Source organism: Sinohyriopsis cumingii, chromosome 3, assembly GCF_028554795.1.
Source record: "Sinohyriopsis cumingii isolate HCF-2022 chromosome 3, ASM2855479v2, whole genome shotgun sequence".
NCBI classification, from domain to species: Eukaryota; Metazoa; Mollusca; class Bivalvia; order Unionida; family Unionidae; genus Sinohyriopsis; species Sinohyriopsis cumingii.
Window position 1 is genome coordinate 67,539,979 of NC_142963.1, and position 24,227 is coordinate 67,564,205.

The 24,227-nt window shown below is 35.9% G+C and overlaps 2 protein-coding genes across 2 annotated transcripts in view; one reads left to right on the forward strand and one right to left on the reverse strand.

The window, feature by feature from the left end:
• LOC149803029 (aconitate hydratase, mitochondrial-like) overlaps positions 1-688 on the reverse strand; it is a 68,789-nt gene extending 68,101 nt beyond the window's left edge. Inside the window, exon 1 of the mRNA XM_089952586.1 lies at positions 608-688. Coding sequence (XP_089808712.1) covers positions 608-640 — 33 coding nt within the window. The 5' untranslated portion in view covers positions 641-688. The remainder of the gene's footprint in view (positions 1-607) is intronic.
• A 4,440-nt stretch (positions 689-5,128) lies between these two features.
• LOC149803030 (splicing factor U2AF 50 kDa subunit-like) overlaps positions 5,129-24,227 on the forward strand; it is a 56,487-nt gene continuing 37,388 nt past the window's right edge. Inside the window, exons 1-5 of the mRNA XM_089952587.1 lie at positions 5,129-5,221; positions 11,649-11,787; positions 15,392-15,498; positions 17,538-17,674; positions 23,949-24,065. Coding sequence (XP_089808713.1) covers positions 5,206-5,221; positions 11,649-11,787; positions 15,392-15,498; positions 17,538-17,674; positions 23,949-24,065 — 516 coding nt within the window. The 5' untranslated portion in view covers positions 5,129-5,205. The remainder of the gene's footprint in view (positions 5,222-11,648; positions 11,788-15,391; positions 15,499-17,537; positions 17,675-23,948; positions 24,066-24,227) is intronic.

Below are 24,227 nucleotides of genomic sequence, written 5' to 3' on the forward strand. Positions count from 1 at the left end.
TTTTCAACTTTCATTTCACATTCCAATAAGAAGAGAAGTCGGTTCGTAATGACACCTATTTTGACCTTGAGATTAGTATGTAAGGACGTAAGAATTAAAAGCTGCTACTGGGATCTATTTTTAATCAAATTCATGCGTGGCTTGTACATTGTAATGTTGTGATTGTATGCTAATTAGTGTTACCGCTTTGAATTGCAGTTTGTTATTTATGGAAAAAATACGAACTGAAAGAGAAAGACTTATTCTGCGATATTTCGGCAAGAAACCCAAGCAATGTTCTAGAAAGACTGGCTTTTTCAGGTCATTTTCTTTCAAAACTGCACTTACCTAGACTTGCCTTCAATTTTACCTACTGATAATGCTATATCCTGAATTACTCTGATAAATGTTCCACCGCTAACTTCACATAGATACACAAATCCGCCCGTTATTTCACCATGTGCAATGCCCAGCACGATTTCATAGCCGTTGAAAATTGTGTTTTTTTATATGAAACTATTACGTATTTTTGCAACTTAAAGTCTATATAAGTACAATAAAAATTATTATCAATTCCTAATTTAAATCGTTGATAAAACATTGATCAATCTGTTAAAATGTGAATTACTTTTTTGACACCATGTCGCAGTACGTAAGCCATTATCTCCGTTCAAAGTGACGTCACATAATGGATTTAGGTATTTCGAGTCTAAAAGCTACAACGGATCCGGAATTTAACTGAAACACTACATTGCTCTGTGTGTGTGTGTGTGTGTGTGTGTGTGTGCGTGCGCGCACGCGCGCGCGCGTGTGTGTGTTATGGAATTTTAACGTAACTTTAAAAAAAAATCAGTCAGTTATAGTACTGTTTAGCACTGGGGTGTCATGCCGCAGACGCGTAGCATGATGCCCCACCCAGTAGCATTATCCTCACGCCAGCTCGACCAGTCCTAACACTAAACTCTTAATGCTGAGCGCCAAGCAAAGTAGCAGTTAGTAACAATTTTATAAGTATGTGGCAGGCCCAGCTCTAGGATGTGCGTGGCCCAAGGCAGCATTCGAGGCCCAAGGCCGCAAGCGATAAGCGCGATCCCCCAAAGGAAAAATTGCATTGCCTGAAAGCGCGGGGACCAAGGCGGTTGACTCGTTCGCCTTGTCCAAGGGCCGAGCCTGGTCTGTGGCATGACTCGGTCGGTGTTCAAACCCGCGACCTCCTGCATCCGCATCGATATTTGAATCCACTACATAAAGTAACAAAGAATAATGAAAATTTAGGTTTAGTTTTACGAATACTATGTGATAAGTATGTTAAATATTTTTTTTGGGGGGGGAGGGGAGCAAATTTTAACAAAACCTGGATAACTTTTTACAGCTACAGCAAGGTCATCCAGACTACCAAAGAAGCAGCCACCAACACTATCGGTGGTCTTTCCATGGAATTTAACGTGGCGACCAACGCAGAACTCGCCTAGCTGCGTAGAAGCCAGAATATTGGTCAGGATGCATTCTTTTACACTCGCGTGTTTCAGCACCTAAAGAGACTGAAGACCATAGTCCGGTTCATCGAAGACGCAGCCACCGGCGTCTCCTTCACGCACGACATGGTGAGCCTCTGCAACCACTTGATCAATAAAGTATCGATCATCGTCGCTGATGCGCCCAACCGGGTTTTCCCCCATGGTCAGACGCCCAGCCAGAAGTGAGATGAGGCCTTTCGGGTTCTGTCGATAGAGAGCCTCAACTTGTCTGAGCTGCCATCAACGGAGATTTGGAGTTTCTACCATAATAGGTTATCAATAGTTCTCGACATCACGTCCACTAAAGACAACTCGCTATCAGGGTCCGGAATGACCATAGAGAACGCGAGTGAAGGAGTACCACTGCAGATCGAAAAAGCGGGACAGCCGGGTGGGTATTGAACATGTACGTTTACCTACTCACAAACGTTATGCTGAACATCGTAGACGGCCAGTTTCAGTACCCCCACTTACAAAATCTTTTCAGACCGTCAGCCTCACTGCGCAATGGTGGCGGTGCTCCGTGGCTGTGGCAAGAACGTCTACGTGTTTGAGCTGTTGGAGGCATTATTCTATTACTCTTCGCCAACATGGTCATCGTATGCCCTAAAATGTGGATCAACAAAGCCTACGAACGGCAGTGGGTGCGAAGAAAAAAATGACCCGGCTGGTTTTCTGGTGGACCCCAATCCAACCGTACTGGATGGCATGCTGGGTCCATAGACAGCCGTTTTGAAAAGACTAATACACTGGCTATTCTTCAACGATTGCGCCTCCTTGTAGAGAAACACAAGGAGACCAATCCCGGGGCCAAGGACTTTCGCGAGCATACTTTATCTGTGACCTCCTATTACTGAAAAGATGAAGACTCTGTTATGGACGCGGTCAAAGAAAATACTCAGAAAACTTCAGTCGGTCGCCCAGAAATCTGTGAGCTTTTAAACGAAAGGGCTATGACAAGCTGCTATTCCGCACTGACCCTCCAGTAGCCTTACATTTTTTTTTTTACCAGCGCGAAACGTGGGCACTTTACACATTCCTGGCAGGGCAGGCGGATGTCTTAGTGACATTCGAAGCTCTTTCCTGGCATCTTCCTAAAGCCACGCGCGTGGCACAAGATCTATGCGACTGCGCTGAGGCCATGTCATAAATCACCTGACCTCGACGTCATGCTCGGCATAGGCAAGACACCCACCTTGAGTCGACGACTAACTTGCAGGAGCCCAGTTGTTAGAGTGCGTGGTTAATCAAGACGTCTGCCAAGTTACATGTGGGGAGACCCCTTCGGCCTACTGAAATAGCGACCATCGCCGAGAACACGATGACGCAAAGACCAGTCAAAGTTGGGGGTTAAAATGACGTACTCGCCGAGGTCGACCCATGTCATCCGTTACACCGCCGCAGTGACCTACTTTATTGCGATAGATGACAGCGCGTAGCTCGCACATGATCTAGGACCCATTTGTTGTTGCCTCTCTTTCACAAATAACTGGCACTTATACTTCAAGTACGGCGCGGCGCATGCTCCCTTTGCTGCGGACATCGCCACATACCAACACATTCATTCTGAGACAGCGCCAGCTATTGGACATAAACCCACTGCTTGTAATAATGACGGAATCCAAGCAGATGACTCAAGTACCACAGCAGGTTTAGAGTCCTGCGCTGCAGCAAGGTCCGCAACATCTGTACGCCATGGAACCCATCAGACCTTATGCATCCAGGAATCCAAATGATAAATATCCGCGTCACTTATTCGAAAACATACTTTCAATACAACTTCGAACTCCTCCACCTGAGATACAAGACAAGATACTTGCTATATTTGTCAGGTTAAAAGTACATAGAGCTTGATTATGGGCACAACGCCAAAGAAAAGGAACCTCTAAAACAGGAGAAAAGAGATACAGACGTACGGATACCTTTTATCAATGTCAAGAAAATTTGTATTTAATCTTCAAAGCGTCCCAAGAAAAAGGAATATATGTAAAAAGAGAATGAACGTTCTTAAACAAAAGAATAAGAATTTTAAAAAATGTTGCAGTAAATAAACTCGAAATTGAAGGACAAGCGGACAAAAAGCAACTGAAGAAGAACCCATTCCAATTAAGAAAAAAGGAGAAATATAGTATAGTAAGAGCGACAAAGGGACTTTTGTGATGTATTATGAAATTTAAGGTTGATTATTATTCAGCATAAAATACGAACAAATAATGTTAGCGTCTCTTCAATTTGTTGTGCTAACGCGCAGTGTCCCATGTGGGCACGGCATTTGGAAATAAACATTTAACAAGTTTTATATGATATTGAACTTTCAAATTTCTTCTATCGCTTTAAAATTACTTTCTCTCAGATATATTTTTTAATTTACTAACGCGCGAGGCCCCTGTGAACGCGGGACCCGATTGTGTCATATTAGTCCAATCGGCCTAGGACCGACCACGAGTCTACACTAAAAACAAACGATCGGCTGAGTGAGAAAAAAAAAGGATGATAAAATGTCTGAAATATTAATATTTTAAATAGCTTGAAAACTATTAACGAAGATATGCTTAGTATTAATGCAGTGTTGCGCAAGATTCAGAAACAAGAACATGCTGTAACATTCAAACTAGTGAAGCAATGAATATTTCACAGTCCACATTACAATGATTCTCATCTTCAATCAAATAAATACAGCATGAACAAAACTGGCGATGACGAAGAAATGGGTTTGCAGGCTGACTCGGATCATGCTGATTCGGACTATAAATACGGGTCGATTCGGGCCATGCAAAATATTATTAAGTTTCGTCTTAGATGTGAAGATGACATTTCCAGCTACTTTGAATGTGATAATTCTCATTATTTCTCGAGTATGTTGAGCAGTTCAAACCCGTATTTAAGATAATAATAAATAATATTAAAAAAAAAATAAAAAAACGATTTTGCGTGAGATAATGAGGCAGTTCTGGGTATAAATGCAGTGAAATACTATAAGACTTTATTTCGCATTGCCGATTTATTGGTAAAATATTTTTAAAGCAACTAATTCAATTGAAATAGTTTGCTTTATTTCAATGAAAAATATTAGTCGTACGTTACAACATGTGAAAACAGGACCCATGCCTTAAAATTTGTTCAGCCAAAATATTCTGGCCTCAGGCCCGGTCCTAGTATAAGGCGAACGAGGCCCCGCGCTTTCAGGAAATCAACTCCGCAATGCTACGCCACCTCTTTGTATTCTCTTATTATGTTTGCAAAAGCAGAAATAATACGAACTAAATCAGGAGTGTGTATTCCACTGTTTTTTAAAATAATATTATTATGACAGAGTATTTCACACGAATCAGCCCCTAATTTGGTTTGAAGCAGCTATGGTCTAAATTATTCGTGATCCGAATAAGTCGGCATTCGAAGATTGCTGTGTACACACTACTTGAAGCAACTGAAGACATTTATGTAACAAAATGACGAAATTGAGATTTCCCTTACACATCACACCTCCGTTGCTACCGAAAAGAATCGATACTTATTTTGCAATTGATAAAATATTGTGCTTGTTCGTAAAACGTACCGGAGTACGATACACGAGAGATGTCACCAGACCGGAGCAGGTGCTCCTTCAAATTGATTGTTAGATAGTTAGAGTACTCCGCTAGAGCATTGTGGGTGGAAAAGTAGGACGCCATCTCTGATCACTAATAATCTTTGCTTCGAATATCCAATCATGGCAGATGACTTTGGTAAGAATGTAAAATTGTTATGCGGCAGTATAATACAAACTTGAAATATTTATCTGCATGAAATGAAGCGATTCGTGATATACGTTTCCTTGACCGACAATCAACTGCCAAACCTCGACCTATAGCAGACCTAGCATGCAATGTCTGCCAGAATTTCTTTACGTGTACACAGTTAACTTGTACAGTAACCGATGTTGTATTTTATATTTTTTTTCTTCTCGAAACGATCAGAAACTCTACCTATCTATTTGTCCTACTGAAAAAAATGACAACTATTATAATACGCATGCTTTATCTGCCAACATGGGATTGTTCTGCTTGCTGTGCTGTATTTTACCAGCACGTTGCGCGATGTTTCAAGAATTATAAATCAAATGAATGTTTCATGTTTTCTTTTCGTTTTTTGTGTGTGTGCATAATTTGAGTTTGCAGAATTCTTTTGAAATCAAGATCACAGGAAACATATTGTATCGGAACCGCCCCCCCCCCCCTTACTTGCGCTACACTACGAGTCTCGCTATCGCCGGTTCTTTAGGATAGGTCTTTTTATTTGGAGTGATACCTAAATAGACTGAATTGGTGCTGACCGTCAATAAGCCAAAGGGTGATAGTATCATCTCTCTTAACTGAACAATTTAATCTGATTTTTCATGGAGATTTGCTAACTATTGACAAAATGTTACGTGAGCTTGATAAAAAGCATCATCTACATTTACGCAGGAAATGCGGTCATTACTGAGTTCAACATCATAGCTAATGTGTAAAATTCAGACTGTTTCTGAAAGCTCGCTTGTACTCTATGCACATGATTCAGTTTATTTTTTCTTTTTGTCAGTGTTCATGATTTTATTATTTCTCAATAAAACAAACTAAGTTGAATGAGAAGTTTAAAAATTATTTCACTACTAAATTTCTGATGCAAAATAAAGAGGAATATTTTATTTTATTATATATAACAACACCATGATCACGCGTACTAACATAATTTTGTTACTTTAAATGCATATTTGAACTGCTCAAGGTAATGAGAAGATCATCTCTTAAAATCAAATTGAAATGTTACATTTAAATCCTGGACTGAACTGAATAATATTTCACATGGTCTGAATCAGCTTGGAAGTTGGGCCAAGTCATCCAGAAACATGGACTTAATCAGTGAGTAATTTGTACCAAAACAGCCTGGTCCGAGTTTGAGAGTAATTACCACATTAATGAATAATGTTAGTATAATAGATTATCAGTCAAGAAAGTTAACAGTAACACATGTTTAAAAAAATTTATCCTGGTGTTCCGGTACATGTTGTTATAAGAAATCGGATGAGTTTATTGAAACATACAGACATTCAAGGGACCCCAAGTGGTCTAAAGCGCTCACCATTCCGGATCACTGCCATCGCACCTCTGTCTGTGTGGGTTCGAGTCCCGTGCTCTGCCAATGTGGATATGTGAGAAAGCTTGCCGCTAGCTTCTCGTGGGTCGGTGGTTCTTTCTGGGGTTTTCCCGGGTTCTTCCTCCACGATTAATACTGGCCACCATGTATAGCCTATCTTGGGCTGAAAAATGGCATTAAACCCTATAACAACAACAGCAACAGCAACAGACATTCAACTATAAGTGATTTATTTTTCTGTTATCGACATTACACAACCAAGCTGAATGCAGAATGGGAAGGAAGGGTTTATTATATAACAAGTGGAAAATAGTCTTGAACGTAAGTGTGGAAAGAAAAATGCATATTTATCCAATGCAGTTACATGCAGATTTGATGGTGCACAATAAATTGATGTTGGAAACATTGATTGACAAAGCGTAAACATGTCTTTAATGTTATTTGATTGGGTAGATAATTTCTTTTGAAAAATGGAGAGAAAAAAAAGAGTAAAAGAAGTGAGGATTGTTTCAGTACCCATGCTAATGTAATTTTACAATATAAATAAGTTCAACTAACGATGTAAAGTAAGGATTTCAAAACGAATCCTTTTTGCTACCAATATTGAAACAGTTTTGCCATATAACTGCTAGAGATGAGCACTTATGGAAAAGAACGGCAATATTTCCCATATTATTCAGTACCAAGCATAGGATCATCTAAGAGAATGGGAAAAAAATGTATTTGGATACGCGCTGAACATATTCAATCAAGGAAAAGGTATTAAACGATCTATTTGACAATCTGAACCCTCTGCTTACTCAGAAATGACTGACTGCTTAATAGCACGATTGATATAATTAATTACATTTATTTGAACATAGATGAATTTAAATCAGTCTCGCATGGGACTTTATAGATTTTGTCAAAATGGGTTAAGAACAAAAATGTTTATATCAAATTTACAAACAATGACGACTCATGCTTTTTGTATGCAATCGAATCACTCCTAAACACTAACGTAAATGAACCCTTGATACCAACAAAAATAATTTTTTAAACTAATTTTCCCATTTTAGTAGATGTCCGATGAAAAGAATGATCTCAGCAAATTTGGCAGTGATTTTGGTATCACTGCATATATTTTTGAACATACTGAAATTTACCAGATCAAAAAGGAATTTACACTTGCTACGATGACATTTGCATCATTACATTGGAATGACAAACATAATAAAATAGAATTAGGATACAGGTGCAGTATATAATCTAGAACAGACAGAGATAATCGCCATTAGATAATCAACATGTATTTCAGTTATTCTAACCCAGGTTTGTTTCTATTAAGAAGGGTACTCCCTGATATAATTTAGATATTAGTAAAATAAATGGTAAGGATTATATTCCATTGAAAATAATGGCATGAATTGAAAATAAATAGTTAAATAAACAGTTACAATGAATGGTCTGCTTTTGATGGATGGAGACGAAACTTATGGCGAAACTAGGAAACTATAAAATAATCTGTTATATGATGTAACAATTTGGCCTGCATGAATTTCTTAACATCTTGGACACCACACAGATGACTATATCATCTCGTGTTTGGTAACATTCAGACAAACAAGTCTGCTATAACGCCTGAGAATGGTGACAGTACTAGACAGCATCAACAACAGCGATTCAGCAATGCTCGGTAATAATAGTCCAACATACAACATATACAGGGCTTAAGTAAAGACTTTCAATGGAAAACTACGTGTTTGTGGTATATTTAAATTTCAGTGCGAATGTTAATCACGATATATTATAATCTCAATTAGGTAATTAAACAGTTAAAAATTCTATAAAATAATGCGGTAACCACCATGTTGTGACAGCTTTGTTGCTAACAGTATCAATCTAAGGTACATATTTCTATCTTTTCAATAACTTATTTATTTAAAAAATTAATATTAAATAGGTTTTGGGGTGATGTCTCCAGATACGTTGGGGCGAGTTTTCTCTATATACCAATATAAAGTGCGACAGATTCTTACCCTAGCAGGATACTGTCTTATTCTTGGCTTCTTGTTACCGACTGAGATGCTGAGTTGTCAGCTGTGTCAATGACTTGGTTGCAGAGTTGCCGACTAGGTCTTTCTTTGGTTGCAAAGTCGCTGAGTTGCTGACTGGGTCTTCCTCTGGTTGCAGAGTCAATGACTGGGTCACAGACTGTCATGTCATTATCTGATCAAGATTGCGCATGAGAGAGACAACAGTGCGAAATGATGAAAGAAGAGTTATCCTCAGTCATAACTTGTATTGTCGCAAGACCTCTGCATTCATTAGATAAGCCTTGTACCTCCAGTCTTTTGGTTGATGAAAGACCTTGTCCCTACTCTTTTCTGATTCCTTGTTCTGGCCCTCTTCTGTTTGACGAAATAGAACCAAATGTGCTTGCCCTGGCTGGGTGGTTATACTGTTTAACTTGACACCATACTGGTTCATAACGTACCACCACAGCAACAAAAATAAAAATAAAGCTGGAAGTTCCCTTGCTTATATCACAAAACCATAGTGAAGTTCAACCGTAATCGGGTATATTGCTGTAAAATAGAATTGCGGTTATTTTTTGTTTTTACAGACAGACAATATTGAAATATTTTTAAAATGTTTCATATCGTATCCCTAAGCTTGTCATCTTGAAAAATCATTTCCGGACAATGATCTTAGGGATACAGTATCAGTTAGAATTAAAATTTCATGGAATGTGTATTATGCTAGAACTTTTGAGTACAAATACTTTTCGCGAAATCAGGTGTTTGTGCCAAAGATAGCTGACAAACCAATTTAATTAGTATGGTCAAATATTGTATTGGTGGTGGAGATGATGGACATTGGATGATATTGAATGAAAACAATAACCGTTCAAAGAAGTTTCATCTTCAGTGTATTAAAATGAAACATGCCTAATGGAACATGACTGTGTCAGATGTCAAAACCAAGTATTCCTGAAATGCTTTTACAAAATATGAAATTATATATTAAAAATTAGCTTTTCAACTTGAACAATAACCAGATTGATTTCATCCCGTTTGTGTATTCTTTTGTTTATGCATCTGTTTATTAATCGATCTATTTGTTTATGAAAGAATAACAAAGATGGTTGAAATTGTTTGAAGAAACAAGGAGGAAAGTCATGCATTCAGTCTGTGCGGTTATATGCACAATAGAATGTGATGTATTATTATATTCTTTAGCACACAATGAGATGAGATGTGCCCTCATAATTATGCAGGAAGAACGTTAATTAGGAGCTGGTTTGCATTGCAAGTGAATCAGAATGAAGTACACACATTTTGTGACATCATGTGAAAACAATGGATTTTGTTTTATCACCTTTTTAAATTCTAAATCTTGTTAGTTCATGCTGATATTTGCATATTGTGTCCACAGCCATACACTTATAAAGCCTTTGCGTTTTTTTTTTTTTTTTTTTTTTATAAAGCAGCACCCATTACAGTGTTACTGTATATAAACATTGATCTAGTATGTGTGTCTCCTTGGGTAATGTCAAGACAGAATTTGGCATTGTCACACAGCAGTACTCATCTCTTCAATAAACACATCAATAGACTGTTATGCACTATTACAATTGTTTTTGCTGCTGTTTTGCATAGTGGTAAATTAAAGGTAAATAAAGACTTCATACTTTATGAGGCTGGTTGGAGTTTACCTGGGCAACCATGCTGTACTATGATGTACATTACTTACACTGTGCAGGTCATACATATTGATGTTTATATCCTTGTTTATTCCCCCCCCCCAAAAAAAAAATATTAGATGCGGATTTTGCTTTTTTCCTTTTTTTTAGCCAAATCTCGTTCTTCCAGATTACATTTCATCTAGTCAAATAGCTGTTTTATTTCATCCTTGTGCTCAAAAGTCACTCTTTTTAAATGGTATTAAGTTATGCAAATTGAGGTAATCTTTTGGAAAAGGTAGATCAGTTGAAATCATAATCGATCTGTTTTACCATAAGGCACCAAACCAAAATTTAAATTCGCAATTTAGTAAATTACAATTGCCATTTCAAAATTGGTTTCTGATCAGATATTTTTGGTCAGTTTTCCGTTGAGAATAAACCAATGACCTAAACAGAAAGAGCGTTGAAGGAAATTTGTATTACACATAGGCCAGGGAAAATGTCTTTAAAAAAATTTCTGTGGCCCTTATTCAAAATTTACTTCATAGTGCCTGCTGCTTCTCACTATCATTTTGACACAATGTTGAAATTGCTGTACTTCAAATAAACTTTTAAAAAATTATATTTCTTTTGTTCAATTACCTAATTTCTATGAGATTTAACTCATAACTGTACTTCTGAAAAAAAAATGTGGCAATCTTACACGTTAACATTTTATTTTGATTTTAATTTGTTAACAGCAGTCGGTTATAATTTGTGTGATTGTGTATGTGTTGTTTTCATTCTCTTATTTTAACTATGTCGTCTATTTCCCAGTATGCGTATCTGCATTTAATATTGGTTTTTGTTTAAACCCTATTCATATGCAGTGTATTTTGGCAATATGACTTAAAAAGTGAACAGGAGAAGCTATGCATTGTAATGAATTGTACAAATGCTTAATCAACTACCCTTACTCAAGAATTTTTCTTTTTCTTTTCTCTAAGATCCCAATAAAATGGTAGTTGAAAAGATTTCTAAACTTGTTTGAAACAAGTCCTAAACTTTGAATTGTGCACACAATTTTTAAAGTAGGTAAACAAATGTCTATTTGCTGATGAGTGATAGGTACTTGGAGTACTGTTATGATCACAATAGTTTTTAAAAAAACAGTTCAAGATAACTTTTAGGCAGTGCAGATGGCTATAGCATGCATTAACATTTTTGTTCATCATGTCCAACCAATAATGACATCAAAAAGAATATATTGTTTATTTTCTGTGTTTTATAATGAATCAGCCGTATGTAAAAGTCTGCCATGACTAATGTATTGTATTACTTATGTAAGTGTCAGACTTGAAACTTATGCTGTTCCATTGCTCTGCTTACAGGTGAGAATGACTTTGATATTAAGGAAAAAGACGCTCGCCGTGATCGAAGAAAGTCGCGGTCTAGGTCAAGGGGGAAGGAGCGGGACAAGAAGAGGTCCAGATCTAAGGAACGGGATAGGAAGCTGCGCAAATCAAAAAGGTATATAAGAAGTTTAATCTCTCAATTGTATAACAAGGTGTAACAGTGTTGGCAACATACTCAAGGATATAAAAGTTTGAAAATCCATTTGCCCATCATATTTTCTGGTTGCCTGGTAATTAACAGCAGTTGCTTCCAAGATTGCCATAATATTGTTCAACAAATTTACTCATGTACAGTTTTAAGCACACTTAATACTTGTAACTTGCCATCAAAGGATAATTGATAAAGTTCCTTTTTTGGCGCTACCTTGTCCATTGGCATTGTAGGTCACCCTTTGCCATAAAGCCAGTAGAGTAATGCAACAACATTGTCAATGGTTTCATTATTTAAACTTGCCATATTATCCTTGGCTAAATCTACCCAACAGAAAAAACTCACATGTTCAACACTTAACCATTTTTTCTTTTCTTCAATGGACCAGTGAGGAAGTGTAATACTAGATCATATGCCTTCATTGTGTCAAGCCTAAGATACATCTTCCATATTATTGTGTGTTGCAAAGGGATGAATACTAGTGAGTCTTGTTTATCTAAAGGTTCTCCCAGAGGGTTTTGGTAGTATGGACTGTGTAACTAATCAAATGTGTAGCCAGTACATGACGATTAGTGTGACTTTATCTGAAAGCACTCACCCAACACTGCTATGGAATTATATGGAAATGATTGTGTGTGATGTGATTTGGATTTTTAACGTGGCTTTAACAATTTTTCAGTCATATTGCTATGATGTCTGCAATGTGGCAGTTTATAGTGATGTCTAGCACTGAGACATCATGTCGCAGACATGTCCTACCCAGTCACATTATTCTGACACCAGGCCAACCAGTCCTAACACTAACCTCTTAATGCTGAGCGCCAAGCAAGGCAGCTGTTAGTACCATTTTTGTAAGTATTTAGTTTGACTCAGGGATCGAACCCACGTCATCCCTCATCCGAGGCAGACACTCTAACCATTTGGCCACCGGAGCGGTGCAAATGATTCAAGCACCCTGCTGCAAGTACCCAGAAGAACAATTTAAAGTGGCACTGAAGAGAAGAAATAAACATAAATAAAGAGGACATCTTATCTTAAACAAAAGCATATCTTTGATCAAAACCTCATTCATGTGGTTTTGAAGCGATGGGTATTTCAGGATTTTTGATGACCACACAAATGATGAATACTATTTTTAAATAATTTTCACTAAAATTCTTGAGATGCTTCCTTCTTATATTTTTCTTCCTAAAAGATAAATTATAACTATCTTAACATATATATGTAAATGAAGAAGAAAAAAATATTTTTAAATTGCTGACAAAATTTGGTTGTGAAAAAGCTAACATTAGGGTACCGAAAAAAAATTAAAGAGAAAAATCTTCATAAAAGTTGCAAGGAAATTGTCCATTTGAGAGTCAGCCCTTTTGATTGACCCATTATTTTTTAAATACCTTAAATATATACAGCTTGTGATGTACAGTGAGCCAAAAGAAGCTGAAGTTATTTGAATTTCTGCAAATTCAACGCATTCTGCATATTTAAGACTTTATTTTTTTTCTTCATATATTTTCTGTGTTGCACTAACAGTATCTTGCCATGATGAAGATTTTCAGAAATTTACTTTATACATGTAGAGCCCTTTCTAAACAATTTTGGTCTCTGATATGTAATAGGGTGAGATAGCTAACATTATGTCTGTGTAAAAGTTTTGTTTCAGGAGAATGTTTTAAAACTATTCGAGGTTTTTGCAACTGAACTTGGTACCAACAAAATGCTTAGTGGTTCCTTTTTATACTTCAGATGCATTGAAAATTTGTATGTTAATTGGAAACAATGTGTAGCTTAAGTAGTATTAACTGAGGATGATTGGCTCATATAAGCTGGTGATCAATCATAGGGTGTTTTCAATCATGTCTTCACATAAGCAGTGAACAAGAGGATAGGTCATGTCTGGGTGAAACTCTTGTTTATTCTTCTACCAGCAGGGCTGATATGCTTGTTTTCATCCATTTGTCCAACCTACCTTTTCACTTGTCTCAAAATTTCAGTAACTTGCCAAAATTTAATGAAATGTGTGCACTTTAATCCTCAGAACAAAATAAATAATGTACAGTATATTTATTTACTCAATTGGCACAATTTTTCAGTTTTCATTTTTATCACTGTATCCTTATGCATATACACTATATCTTGGTCCAATACAGTAGCATCAGTACTTACATAAGCACGAATGGAAAGGAATTGACTCAGATTTACTTTCTCTAACTTTTCTCACGATTTACTCAAGTGACAGAACAAAAGTCTCAGGATCCGAGTCTGTTCTTTTAATGCCATTCTTCTTTAGTGCACAGAGCATTTCCGTATCTTTGGTTTTCTTTGATGGGGTGTGGTGTAAGCTGTGATAAAGAGAGCAGTCAGTTTTTTCCCCATTCATTCATATATGGTTTTAAAATATCTGTTCCTATTGGAATATCAGCAGCTCTAAACTTTAAAGATGTGCTGCACATGCTTTATGAGGTCCTGAACTGTAATGTTCGTCCAGAACTATAATGTGACTTAATTGGTTTAATCCTAAATGTGTCATTTCCATTTACAAATCTTTCCTTCACTGATTCAACCCATGGATAATTATCAATTCAAAGTGACAGAAACTTTGTCTCAGTTGTGTCATTTAATGCTTACTGCCACAGAGTCTAGTTGATATCTTTGGGGAAATAATTACCTCTGGCTTTTTTTCTTCTTCAGCCTTATGTTGTCTCACTCAACTTTTATGTGAATATTCCTTCTCTGTATTTTCCTTATATCCTTCACAAAAATAAGTTGTCACTTTGCTTTAAATGGAATATCACACACTGAAGCTGATCTTCTCCATAATGAATTAAAAATTAAAGAATCCATCATTTAATCAGTTCAGAAAGGAAACCAACACGAATGTCAGTAAAGTGCCTTTTATTAATTGAATTGCATTGACTCACTTGGTTGAGTAAACACAAGATACCAAAGCCATTTAAGACACCGATAATTTGTTGGCTTAGCTCAGTATATATCTAGTCAGTAATAAATAGTGCACACATTTATCAATGACCACTTACTGTATTATCAAAGGATATGAATAAATAAGTGGACAAATGGTCACTGGGTATGAAAGGTCAGATGTAGGTAGATAACTGTTAACATGAGTAAAGCATGAAAAATTGCACATGCCAGATTTGTTTTAAAATGGTAATAAGCACTTGTTCCAGAAGAGCATCTTGAAAATTTGACTTGTCCAACTTTGAAAATAAATATTCTGGGATGTTGGGTAATGGGATTTGATCAACCATGTTCATAATTATTTGGCTGTCTTCATGCACTAAAACATATTCAACAGATTGTTCATTTATCGTACCTTAGATGAATTTTATGTTTTGTGAAATTTTTATGCTTTATAATTAGTGGAAGAGATGAACATTAGTTGGCACAGTCTGAAAGATTACATCTTTATTCTTTTTTACATTTACTCAAACAATCAGCATTTATTTTGTAGATGAATTTAGATTTGGTGAAATTTTTTAAAATTATATTTAGTGCTGGAGATGAATGTTGTTAAAGACTATCTGATGGATCTGTATTTTTTTTTCCACAGCCGGTCCCCTCGTATTGTTAGAATTAGAAAGAAGCCATACAAATACTGGAATGTACCTCCAGCAGGATTTGAGCACATTACACCAATGCAGTACAAAGCTATGCAGGGTAAGAGTAGTACCATACAATTACCATATTATCCATTTTAAAAGCTTATTATGGACACAATGGGGCAAAAATATAGTGCCTCAAAATTTCTGTGAAATATCATGCCATGAAAATTTGGGTTCTGTTATTTCTCATAACAAGGTATTCAAATTATTTATTAGCTTTTATTTACTTGCTTTGATATAAGTCTGTCAGATAAAGCTACAGTCATGACTGAAAATGTTTAAAAGATTTGCCACATGTTTTCTTAATGATAACTGATTTTCTCTGACTAAATTGTATGATTGCATTAATTTTTATTTTGTCAGATTCGGACTAGCCAAGTCATAGGTATTGTAGTGGAAATGTTAATTGAAATTTCTGTTCAGTGTACATCACGCTTTACAAGTGACCTATTGAGAGTAGCTTATTCTAAACTTACTATGGTCTGAATATGTGGCAACAGTCACATGGCAGGTTTTGTGACTGTTTTAAGGTTTTGATGTTCAAACACTGGTAAAATGCATGAGAAATTTAATAAATTATCAGTTGTTTTAATGTGTTTTTTTTTTTTTTTTACTAACCTGGCCATAAGCCCAGCTGAGTTTATAGTACTGACCTCTGTCTTGTGCTATGTCCATCAAACAGTTGCTTGTTACCACTTGAAAGGTCATTCTTGTGATCCAGTTTTATTCTTGTTGGTAAATGGCTTATATCATCAGAATCTTGGAGGAGTTTGATAATGAGCAAAATTAGATACCACCTATCTTCTCATATTTTGATAAAACTTAGAATAGGGACATGTATCATAAAGTCTCAGATGAGTTTGATAATAAGCAAGATAACACCATATTATTGAGCTGGTCTTACATCTGATTGGTTGAGTGTTTTACTATTCCATAGATGATATTTATGATCCAGTATTGTTGAGACATGCGCCTTTGTTTCTATCATCATAATCTTTGAATTTGATAAAGATTGAGAGCCACACATTTTAACAAGGCAGTTTTTATTCTGCTAAGCTTGTTACCACTGTAGAAGCGGACCCATCTGATCAGACATGGAATATGGGCTTATAAGATCAAGAGCTCAAATGAGTTTGATAGTCACTAAGATTCTGATATTGATGTGATCTTACATCAGTTTGGTTGAGCTTGTAACCAATCAGAAAGTCATATTTTGTATCTGATTTTGGTAACTTGGAATGAAGCAGTATGCAATCAAAATTTTGCAGGAGTTGATAACATAAATATGCTCACATTTTGTTCTTGGGTAAGTTTCAGAATAAATGAGACATTCATATTTATAAGATGATCTTGAATCTAATGTACTGAGGGTTTCTAGAGACCATATATTTGATAGAATTTTGATCAAACTTGGTTTTAAAAAGGTTATAACTTGGTAAAAGGCATATTATATCAGCAGTGACTCAGTTATGATTACAGTATGAGCAAAATCCAGGCATACTAATCTTGCAATCTTGCATTTGATTGGCTGAGCTTGTCAACACTAGCAACATTATTTCTGATTAGATTTTGATTAGACTTGATAGTCTTATATACATGAGATATTAGACAAGTTTAATTATGAACAAGTATTTGATCCAGTTTTGTCACCAACTTGTTAAATAAGCTGTTATTACCATTTTTGTAGATTTTGTAGTGAGTAAGATTAATGAGATGACTGTAGGTCAGGTTGTCTGAGCTTGTTACCTCTCTAGACCTAGAAAAGATAGTTCTTATCCATTTCCTATAAATCTTGATAAATGGTTTATATCTTTAAGATCTTGTTAGAGTTCAGTTATGAGAATGATAATAAATGATGTCTCTGGATTTTTTTTATCAGACTATGGTAAGATAGGCAAAATCTGTGGGACTAAAGATAGGAAGATGGTTTAAATTAAATTTTGTTTTTACAATGCCATATAGTGAAATGTTATGTAAAGTTATGTAACCTTGGTGAATGATATGAGGCACACTTGGGTCTCTTGTTCAGTTTTATGAGCAGCAATGTGTGATTTATTGTTTTCGTTTCTAATACGTGCATTCTATTTACTTTAGCGGCTGGTCAAATTTCACAGACCATTACAGTACCTAATACGGCACTCACAGATATATCGGTTCCTATGGCTGGTAGTTCCATCAGCCGTCAGTCCAGACGACTTTATGTAGGAAATATACCATTTGGAGTCTCAGAAGTAAGTACTATGGCACTCTTAAATTGCCCTTGATGCCTGTAGGAACAATGTTAGGATTCAATTTTGTATTTAAAAAAGAAATGACATGAGAGCCTCTCACACAACACTTTTTTATTTTTTATTTGCTTGGTTCCATTACCAAGGTTTTGTAACTCAATAACCATGAAATATTTTATGTGTTTTAATCTGTTACAAGTGCATGTCTATAGTTTGTTAGTTTGTTTTATATGACTTCTGGTTCATGGCTAGGTGTGTGATGTTTGAGTTCTCAAGATATCTTAAATTTATTTGCCTTCCATAATGTTGAGAGTATTATGTTATGTTGTTGTCTGTCCATCCATTTGTTACTTTTTTGTTTTTGCACAACATGATCTTTACATTAGCTTTAGCAAGAAGCAAAGGTCAAGGTCACTGACTGACAATAGAAACAGACTTCAGGTTTTGACTGCGTATCTTCTGAGAAGTGTGTGGATAGCTTACACTGTTTTTAAGATGTTGTTGTAGGGTTTAACGCCATTTTTCAGCACACGATAGGCTATACATGGCGGCCAGTATTAATGATGGAGGAAGAACCCGGGAAAACTCCGGAAAGAACCACCGACCCACGATAAGCTACTGGCAAGCTTTCTCACATACCCACATTAGCCGAATCCGAGACTCGAACTGACGCAGACAGAGGTGAGATGGCAGTGATCTGTAACGGAGAGCGCTTTCGGCCACTCGGGGCCCCCTATTTTTAAGAAAGAAACCTTTTGATTTTGTGGTCACTGAGGCTAAAAGAAGAAAAATGACTTTCACATAACTCATTTATAGATGATGTACCTTGACCAAAGATTGTGGAAGGCTTGCACTTGGGTAAGGAAGAGTAGTTAGAGTCTGGGGGTCAACGGGCAAGGTCATTGTGGCTAAAAATGGTTGGTTTTACCCAATAATGTTTTACCTGAGTAAGGTCCTTACTTTTGGTGGCATGCACTTTTGGTATGAGAGAAACCTTTAGATTTTGGGATCCAGTGATCAGAAGTCAGAGTCATGATAAGGCTAATAAGAAAATAATGGCTTTTAGTGTTTGGTTCAAGACCACATACTTTGAAGTTTCATCAAGTCTCATTGCTTAATAATATCCAAAGTCACCAGGTCCTACATGGAGTACAGTGCAACCCCGCTATAATGCGGTCATGGCGTGGCTCCCGAAATTTCGTATATTCATTCGCACATGAAAAAATATTTTTTGTTCAAAGTTTATTATCATTATGGGGAAAAGATCATGTATGAATTCGAATTTTATATGATCATGGCGTGGTTCCTGAAATTTTAATTACATGTGTATTTTTCTCATGCCAGCGTTATTTTTTTTAAGTACACGAAATAGTGTGTAAAACATTTATTATCATTTTGGGGAAGAGTTCGCGTATGAATTTTATAATGATACGATCATGGTGTAGTTTCTGAAATTTAACAACATCACCTGGTTCTTGAAGTGTTATACCAAAATAAACATTATCGGAAATTTTACTTATTACTGGTCCATGAGTAAAGCCAGTGAGTCGTTCTTTTGATTGTCTTCAATTAATTCTGTATACAATCATTGCTCAAACAATAGCCGACATGTGTTTCTTCTTTAACTGCATAAACAACCAAGCAGCAGACAATGTGTTGGTTGATAAAAGATGCTTACAATTTAATAAACATCAAAAAACAAAAGCCGCCAACATGTTTGCTGGGCTTGGCGGGTGTTATTAGATGCAATCAGTTGACCATTAAATACTGTCCTCTTTATTAGCTTGAAATTGAAAGGGTATGAAATTGTATATGCGTTTAGCTTTAACAATGTATTTATAAAAGTGACTCGTGCCCATTCCAGGCCTACTGAATTTACTTCTCGGGTTTTACATGTGAATGGGGTTTACTTATGAACTCATTAATTTCCTTTTTTTTTTTATAAAAATATTTTACCATTATGGAAAAGCAAGTTCACAACCACAATTCGCTCTCTGCATTTTGCGCCAAAAATATTATTATCATTTTGGGGAAGAGATCATGTATGAATTCGAATATAATACAACCATGGTATAGTTCCTGAAATTTTAAATACATGTACGTGTATTTTTCTTGTACCCGGAAAAATACTTTTTTAAAGTAAGAGAAATAATGTGTAAAATAATTATCAGCATTTTGGGGAAGAGTTCGAGTATGAATTCGAATATAATACAATCTTGGCTTGGCTTCTGAAATTTAAAAATTTCACCAGGTTCTTGAAGTGTTATGCCAAAATAAACATTATCGGAAATGTTACTTGTTACTGATCCATGAGTAAAGCCAGTAAGTCGTCTTTGTGATGGTCTTTTATTAATTCGGTATTCAGTCGTTGCTCAGACAATAGCCGACATGTGTTTCTTTTTCACTACATACACAACCAAGCAGCAGACAATGCGGTGGTTGATAAAAGATTCTCACAATTTAATAAACATCAAAAAACAAAAGCCATCAGCATGTTTGCTGGGCTTGGCGGTGTTATTAGATGCAATCAGTTGACCAGTAAATAATGTCAGCTTTATTAGCTTGAAATTGAAAGGGTATGAAATTGTACATGCATTCAGCTTATTTTTTTTATTATAAAAGTGAATTTTGACCATTGCAGGTCTACTGCACTTAGTTCATGGGTTTTACATGGGTATGGTGTTTATGAACACGTTATTAATATCCTATTTTTTATAAAAATATTTTACCTTTATGGAAAGTGCAAGTTCACAAACGCAAATCGCTCTCTGCACTTTGCGCCATGATCAGTATAGTAGTTTTCACACGTTTCTTTCGATAGTCACAAAATCTGAAGTAAAAGTTACATGCGCGCTGAAAGCTTGTGTTGATTGGTAATTATTCTTGCTGTAGTCATTCAATCGAATAGGTGTACAAGCGTTAATTATTGGAAATTTGCATTGGATAAATGTACACGGAAACGCATATGAGAAAATTTTAGCAGTATGAAATTTGTACAGACACTATTCATAGAGCCTGGAACGTAATGAACCGTACACGTGCTTCATCTTTCTTAACCTAATTTTGCTGTTAATTTTTCCCATTGAATTCAGACACATAATGATGTGTGACAAAATTATTAAATAGGTTAAATATGTATGCAATTTTTGTAATGGAGTTACATATATTGTGGATTAATTTCAAGCCCCGACGGTACAATATCAGACGGCAAGTAAACGGCGTTGACACTCTGTTGATGCTGTTTATTAGATGTTAAATTCAGACACTATGATCTGGGGGGAAAATATTGAATATTGTAAATCTGTGTGCAATTTTTCAATGGAATTACATGCGTTATAGATGAATGCCACGACGGCACGATAGTAAATGGTGTCGATACCCTATTCATCATATACATTAGACATGCACATATATGTGCCAATGAGTTGTTCTCTGAAAAAGTAAAATACTGTATAACCCCGCATTACCTCGACCCCGATATTAACGCAATCCAATTTTTTGCACCCCAATTATCGTGTTATAGCGGGGTTCCACTGTACTTGCAAACATGGGGTACTTGTGTTTTCTTGTGTTGTGAGATAAATTACTGAAAATAGTTTAGAACATAGTGAATGCTACTTTGCTCAGGTTTCATGAGCACATTGTATATTGTTAAAAAGTCAACACTAGTGCACTAGTGTGTGCACTGCCAAAAATTGTAGTACATTCTGGGGAATTATTTTATGGCCCAACATTTGGATTCAGAGTACTTTTATTCATAAATTTTCATCTATCAGACCATGCAACAAAACCTTGAAGTCTCCACTATTGATCAAACATTAATATTGCTGGCATGTGGACTGTTTTTGTTGTTTGTTTTTGTTTTTTCGAATTTTTAATCAATTTTGGATCACCAAATTGGCATTGACCTATAGACAGTTAGCTTTCAGTTTTCCAAGTGTGTAAACTACTTTGTGTGTGTGTATAAACCCATTTTTTTTCCCTTGTTCACTGGTGACCCTGTGTTTGGCTGATAGTGGGGCTAAGGTACAACAGCAGCAGTGGTGCCAACACTTAGATTTTTGTTTGAGGCAAAGTTATTACATTCGCAACTGCATTATTGTTGATGTTAGTTTCATCAACGTCAGACCTTTCAACACTTACAATTTGACTACAAGTCTTACTTTAATTACCTTTAGATTATGGACTTGTTGAGTAACAAAAAATTATTCATATTAGATTCAGTGGAGTAGGACAGGAAACCAGGCAGACTTTAAAGCAGTACTTAGGATGCTTTAAACTTCCATGTTTTTCATGCAGAACATCTACATGATCAAGCTGATGTTTGTAGAATTTTTTTAAAACAATGGCACGAGTCGCAGATCACTCTTGCAGGGTTTTTTAACGCATGTTTTCCAAGTTGACAATAACAGTACATGATGTTTTGTTTCACCTTACTGAAAATTGGTCATGTGGAAAAATAATGATTGCCTTATTGAGAAGGGCTTGTTAGGTTTGATGGATCTGCAACACTAAGGTTGTGCAGTGAGGTCAGTTCCCCTGACACTGTTGTATGTACAGTCATGAAATGCAATTGGTGCATTCATCATGGACTGCTTGTCACAGGCAAAACTTCATCTTGGAGGAGACTGCTCATCTCAGGCAAAAGGATGTTACTGACTTGCATTTCACACTTTATTAAGGCTGTCATGTTACACATCTAAACAAGGTCATTTCATGTTAGCCCTATAAACTTTTAGAAAACCTGCAAAATAACATAACTTTGTAATCTGGTCTTGCTCAAAATGGCTGAAAGTAAACTTGGCAGATTTCTGGTTTGCAAGTACTTCATAGTTGCTGATGTGGCAGCAAGCAGAAAGCTAAATGTTCCCTGTGCTTCACAGAAATATACTACACTGTAGGAAGTACTGGTGTAATGATTAACCCCTTCAAACATATACACAAGTCTCTTAAAAAAAGTGATAATGTGGTCTCTGGCACAAAGAGTACACACTCAACAGTTGCCACATTTAAGTCAGCTTTGGTGTCATCATTGTTCAAAGTGTACTGATCAACTAGCCATCATTTGTGCATGCAATATTTGGCCATTCTGTATTGTTGAGGGGAATGGATTCTGAATTTTTGTGCTGAATTAAACCCATTATACAAAGTACCATGACAAACAAAAATTTATAACTATGTTTGTTTGCAGTGACCCATTATACTAGAAAGTAACTTTTGAGATGACCCCTGTTGCAATTCACAAGAGCCTTACAGATGACCCTACTGATGGGGAATAAACTTGTGCCCTGCATACTATTTTTGCATAGATATTAAGGCTAACTGACTTAATATATCTTTAGGGATACTTCTCACCGTAGGAAAATTAGATGCCTACTTTTCTTGCCATAGCACTTGTGATGGGAATCTATCATAATATCATAATCAGTAATTGGTTCCACTTAACCAGCTGATAATCATGTGTAATTGGTTACTAGGAGCAAATTTTAATTTTTATTTGTTATACAGGAATAATCTTTTTTAATGACGTGTACTTTAACCTGATAAAAATGTTAGATTGTTTATTATGTTGTGTTATTTTTGTTCTACAACTTTGTTAAATGAAACCAACTTTTTATGGCTGTTCAATCTTATGTAACTGAATTACTGTTGCAATCCCCCATAATCGTTTCATTCAGATGTGATGTGTCTATAATTTAAAGTATAGAAGGACATGGTTTTCTTGTTTATCATTTTTTATAAATACTACAAAGCATTTTCCATTTAAACAGAAACAAATCAAAATGTGTTCGAATTTATTAACTCAATAATTGAACAGTTCATGTAATCATGACTGTATGTTCCTAATTATTAAAGTTTGCACCTACGGAATATGATATGGTTTTATATTTGTAAATTGCAAAGGGAACAAATAATTCAGATCAACTTTAGTGGATTGGAAGTCTTGTTTAGCTTACCATTTACACAGGAGTTTTACTAACCTTTGTGTTTTGCATGCAACTAAAAAGAAGTAGTCTCCCTTTATACACAATTGGTTATGGTGTTTCACAATCAATTATCTTATTGGAACAATGCTGCATAGCGCATTTAGATGGTTTGTGGATTATGCCACTGCAGATTAGGCAAGATGTAGCATTTTGCAGAGTTATTGTGTTTCAGTATTTTTTTAAGAGTTGTTGATAGGAAAAGTAAATCATATGACCACTTTGCTGTATTGCTGTTAAGGGCCTTTGTTGTTTTATATATGCTGTACTTCACATTGTTGTTTCTCTTTCAGGAGGCAATGATGAACTTCTTCAACCAGCAGATGAAAATCACTGGTTTGGCTCAAGCTGAGGGAAATCCAGTTATCGCTGTACAAATTAATTTGGACAAAAACTTTGCATTTTTAGAGGTGAGTTGTATTGTGTTGATCCTGGATTTAACGTGTGTAAAATTATGACATGTGTCTGGTGGGGGTTTAAATATTGATTTTTTTTTTTTGTAGCTTATGTTGCAAATTAGATGTAATTGAAGTGAGGGGTGTATTATAGCATGACGATTCACAGACAGGACA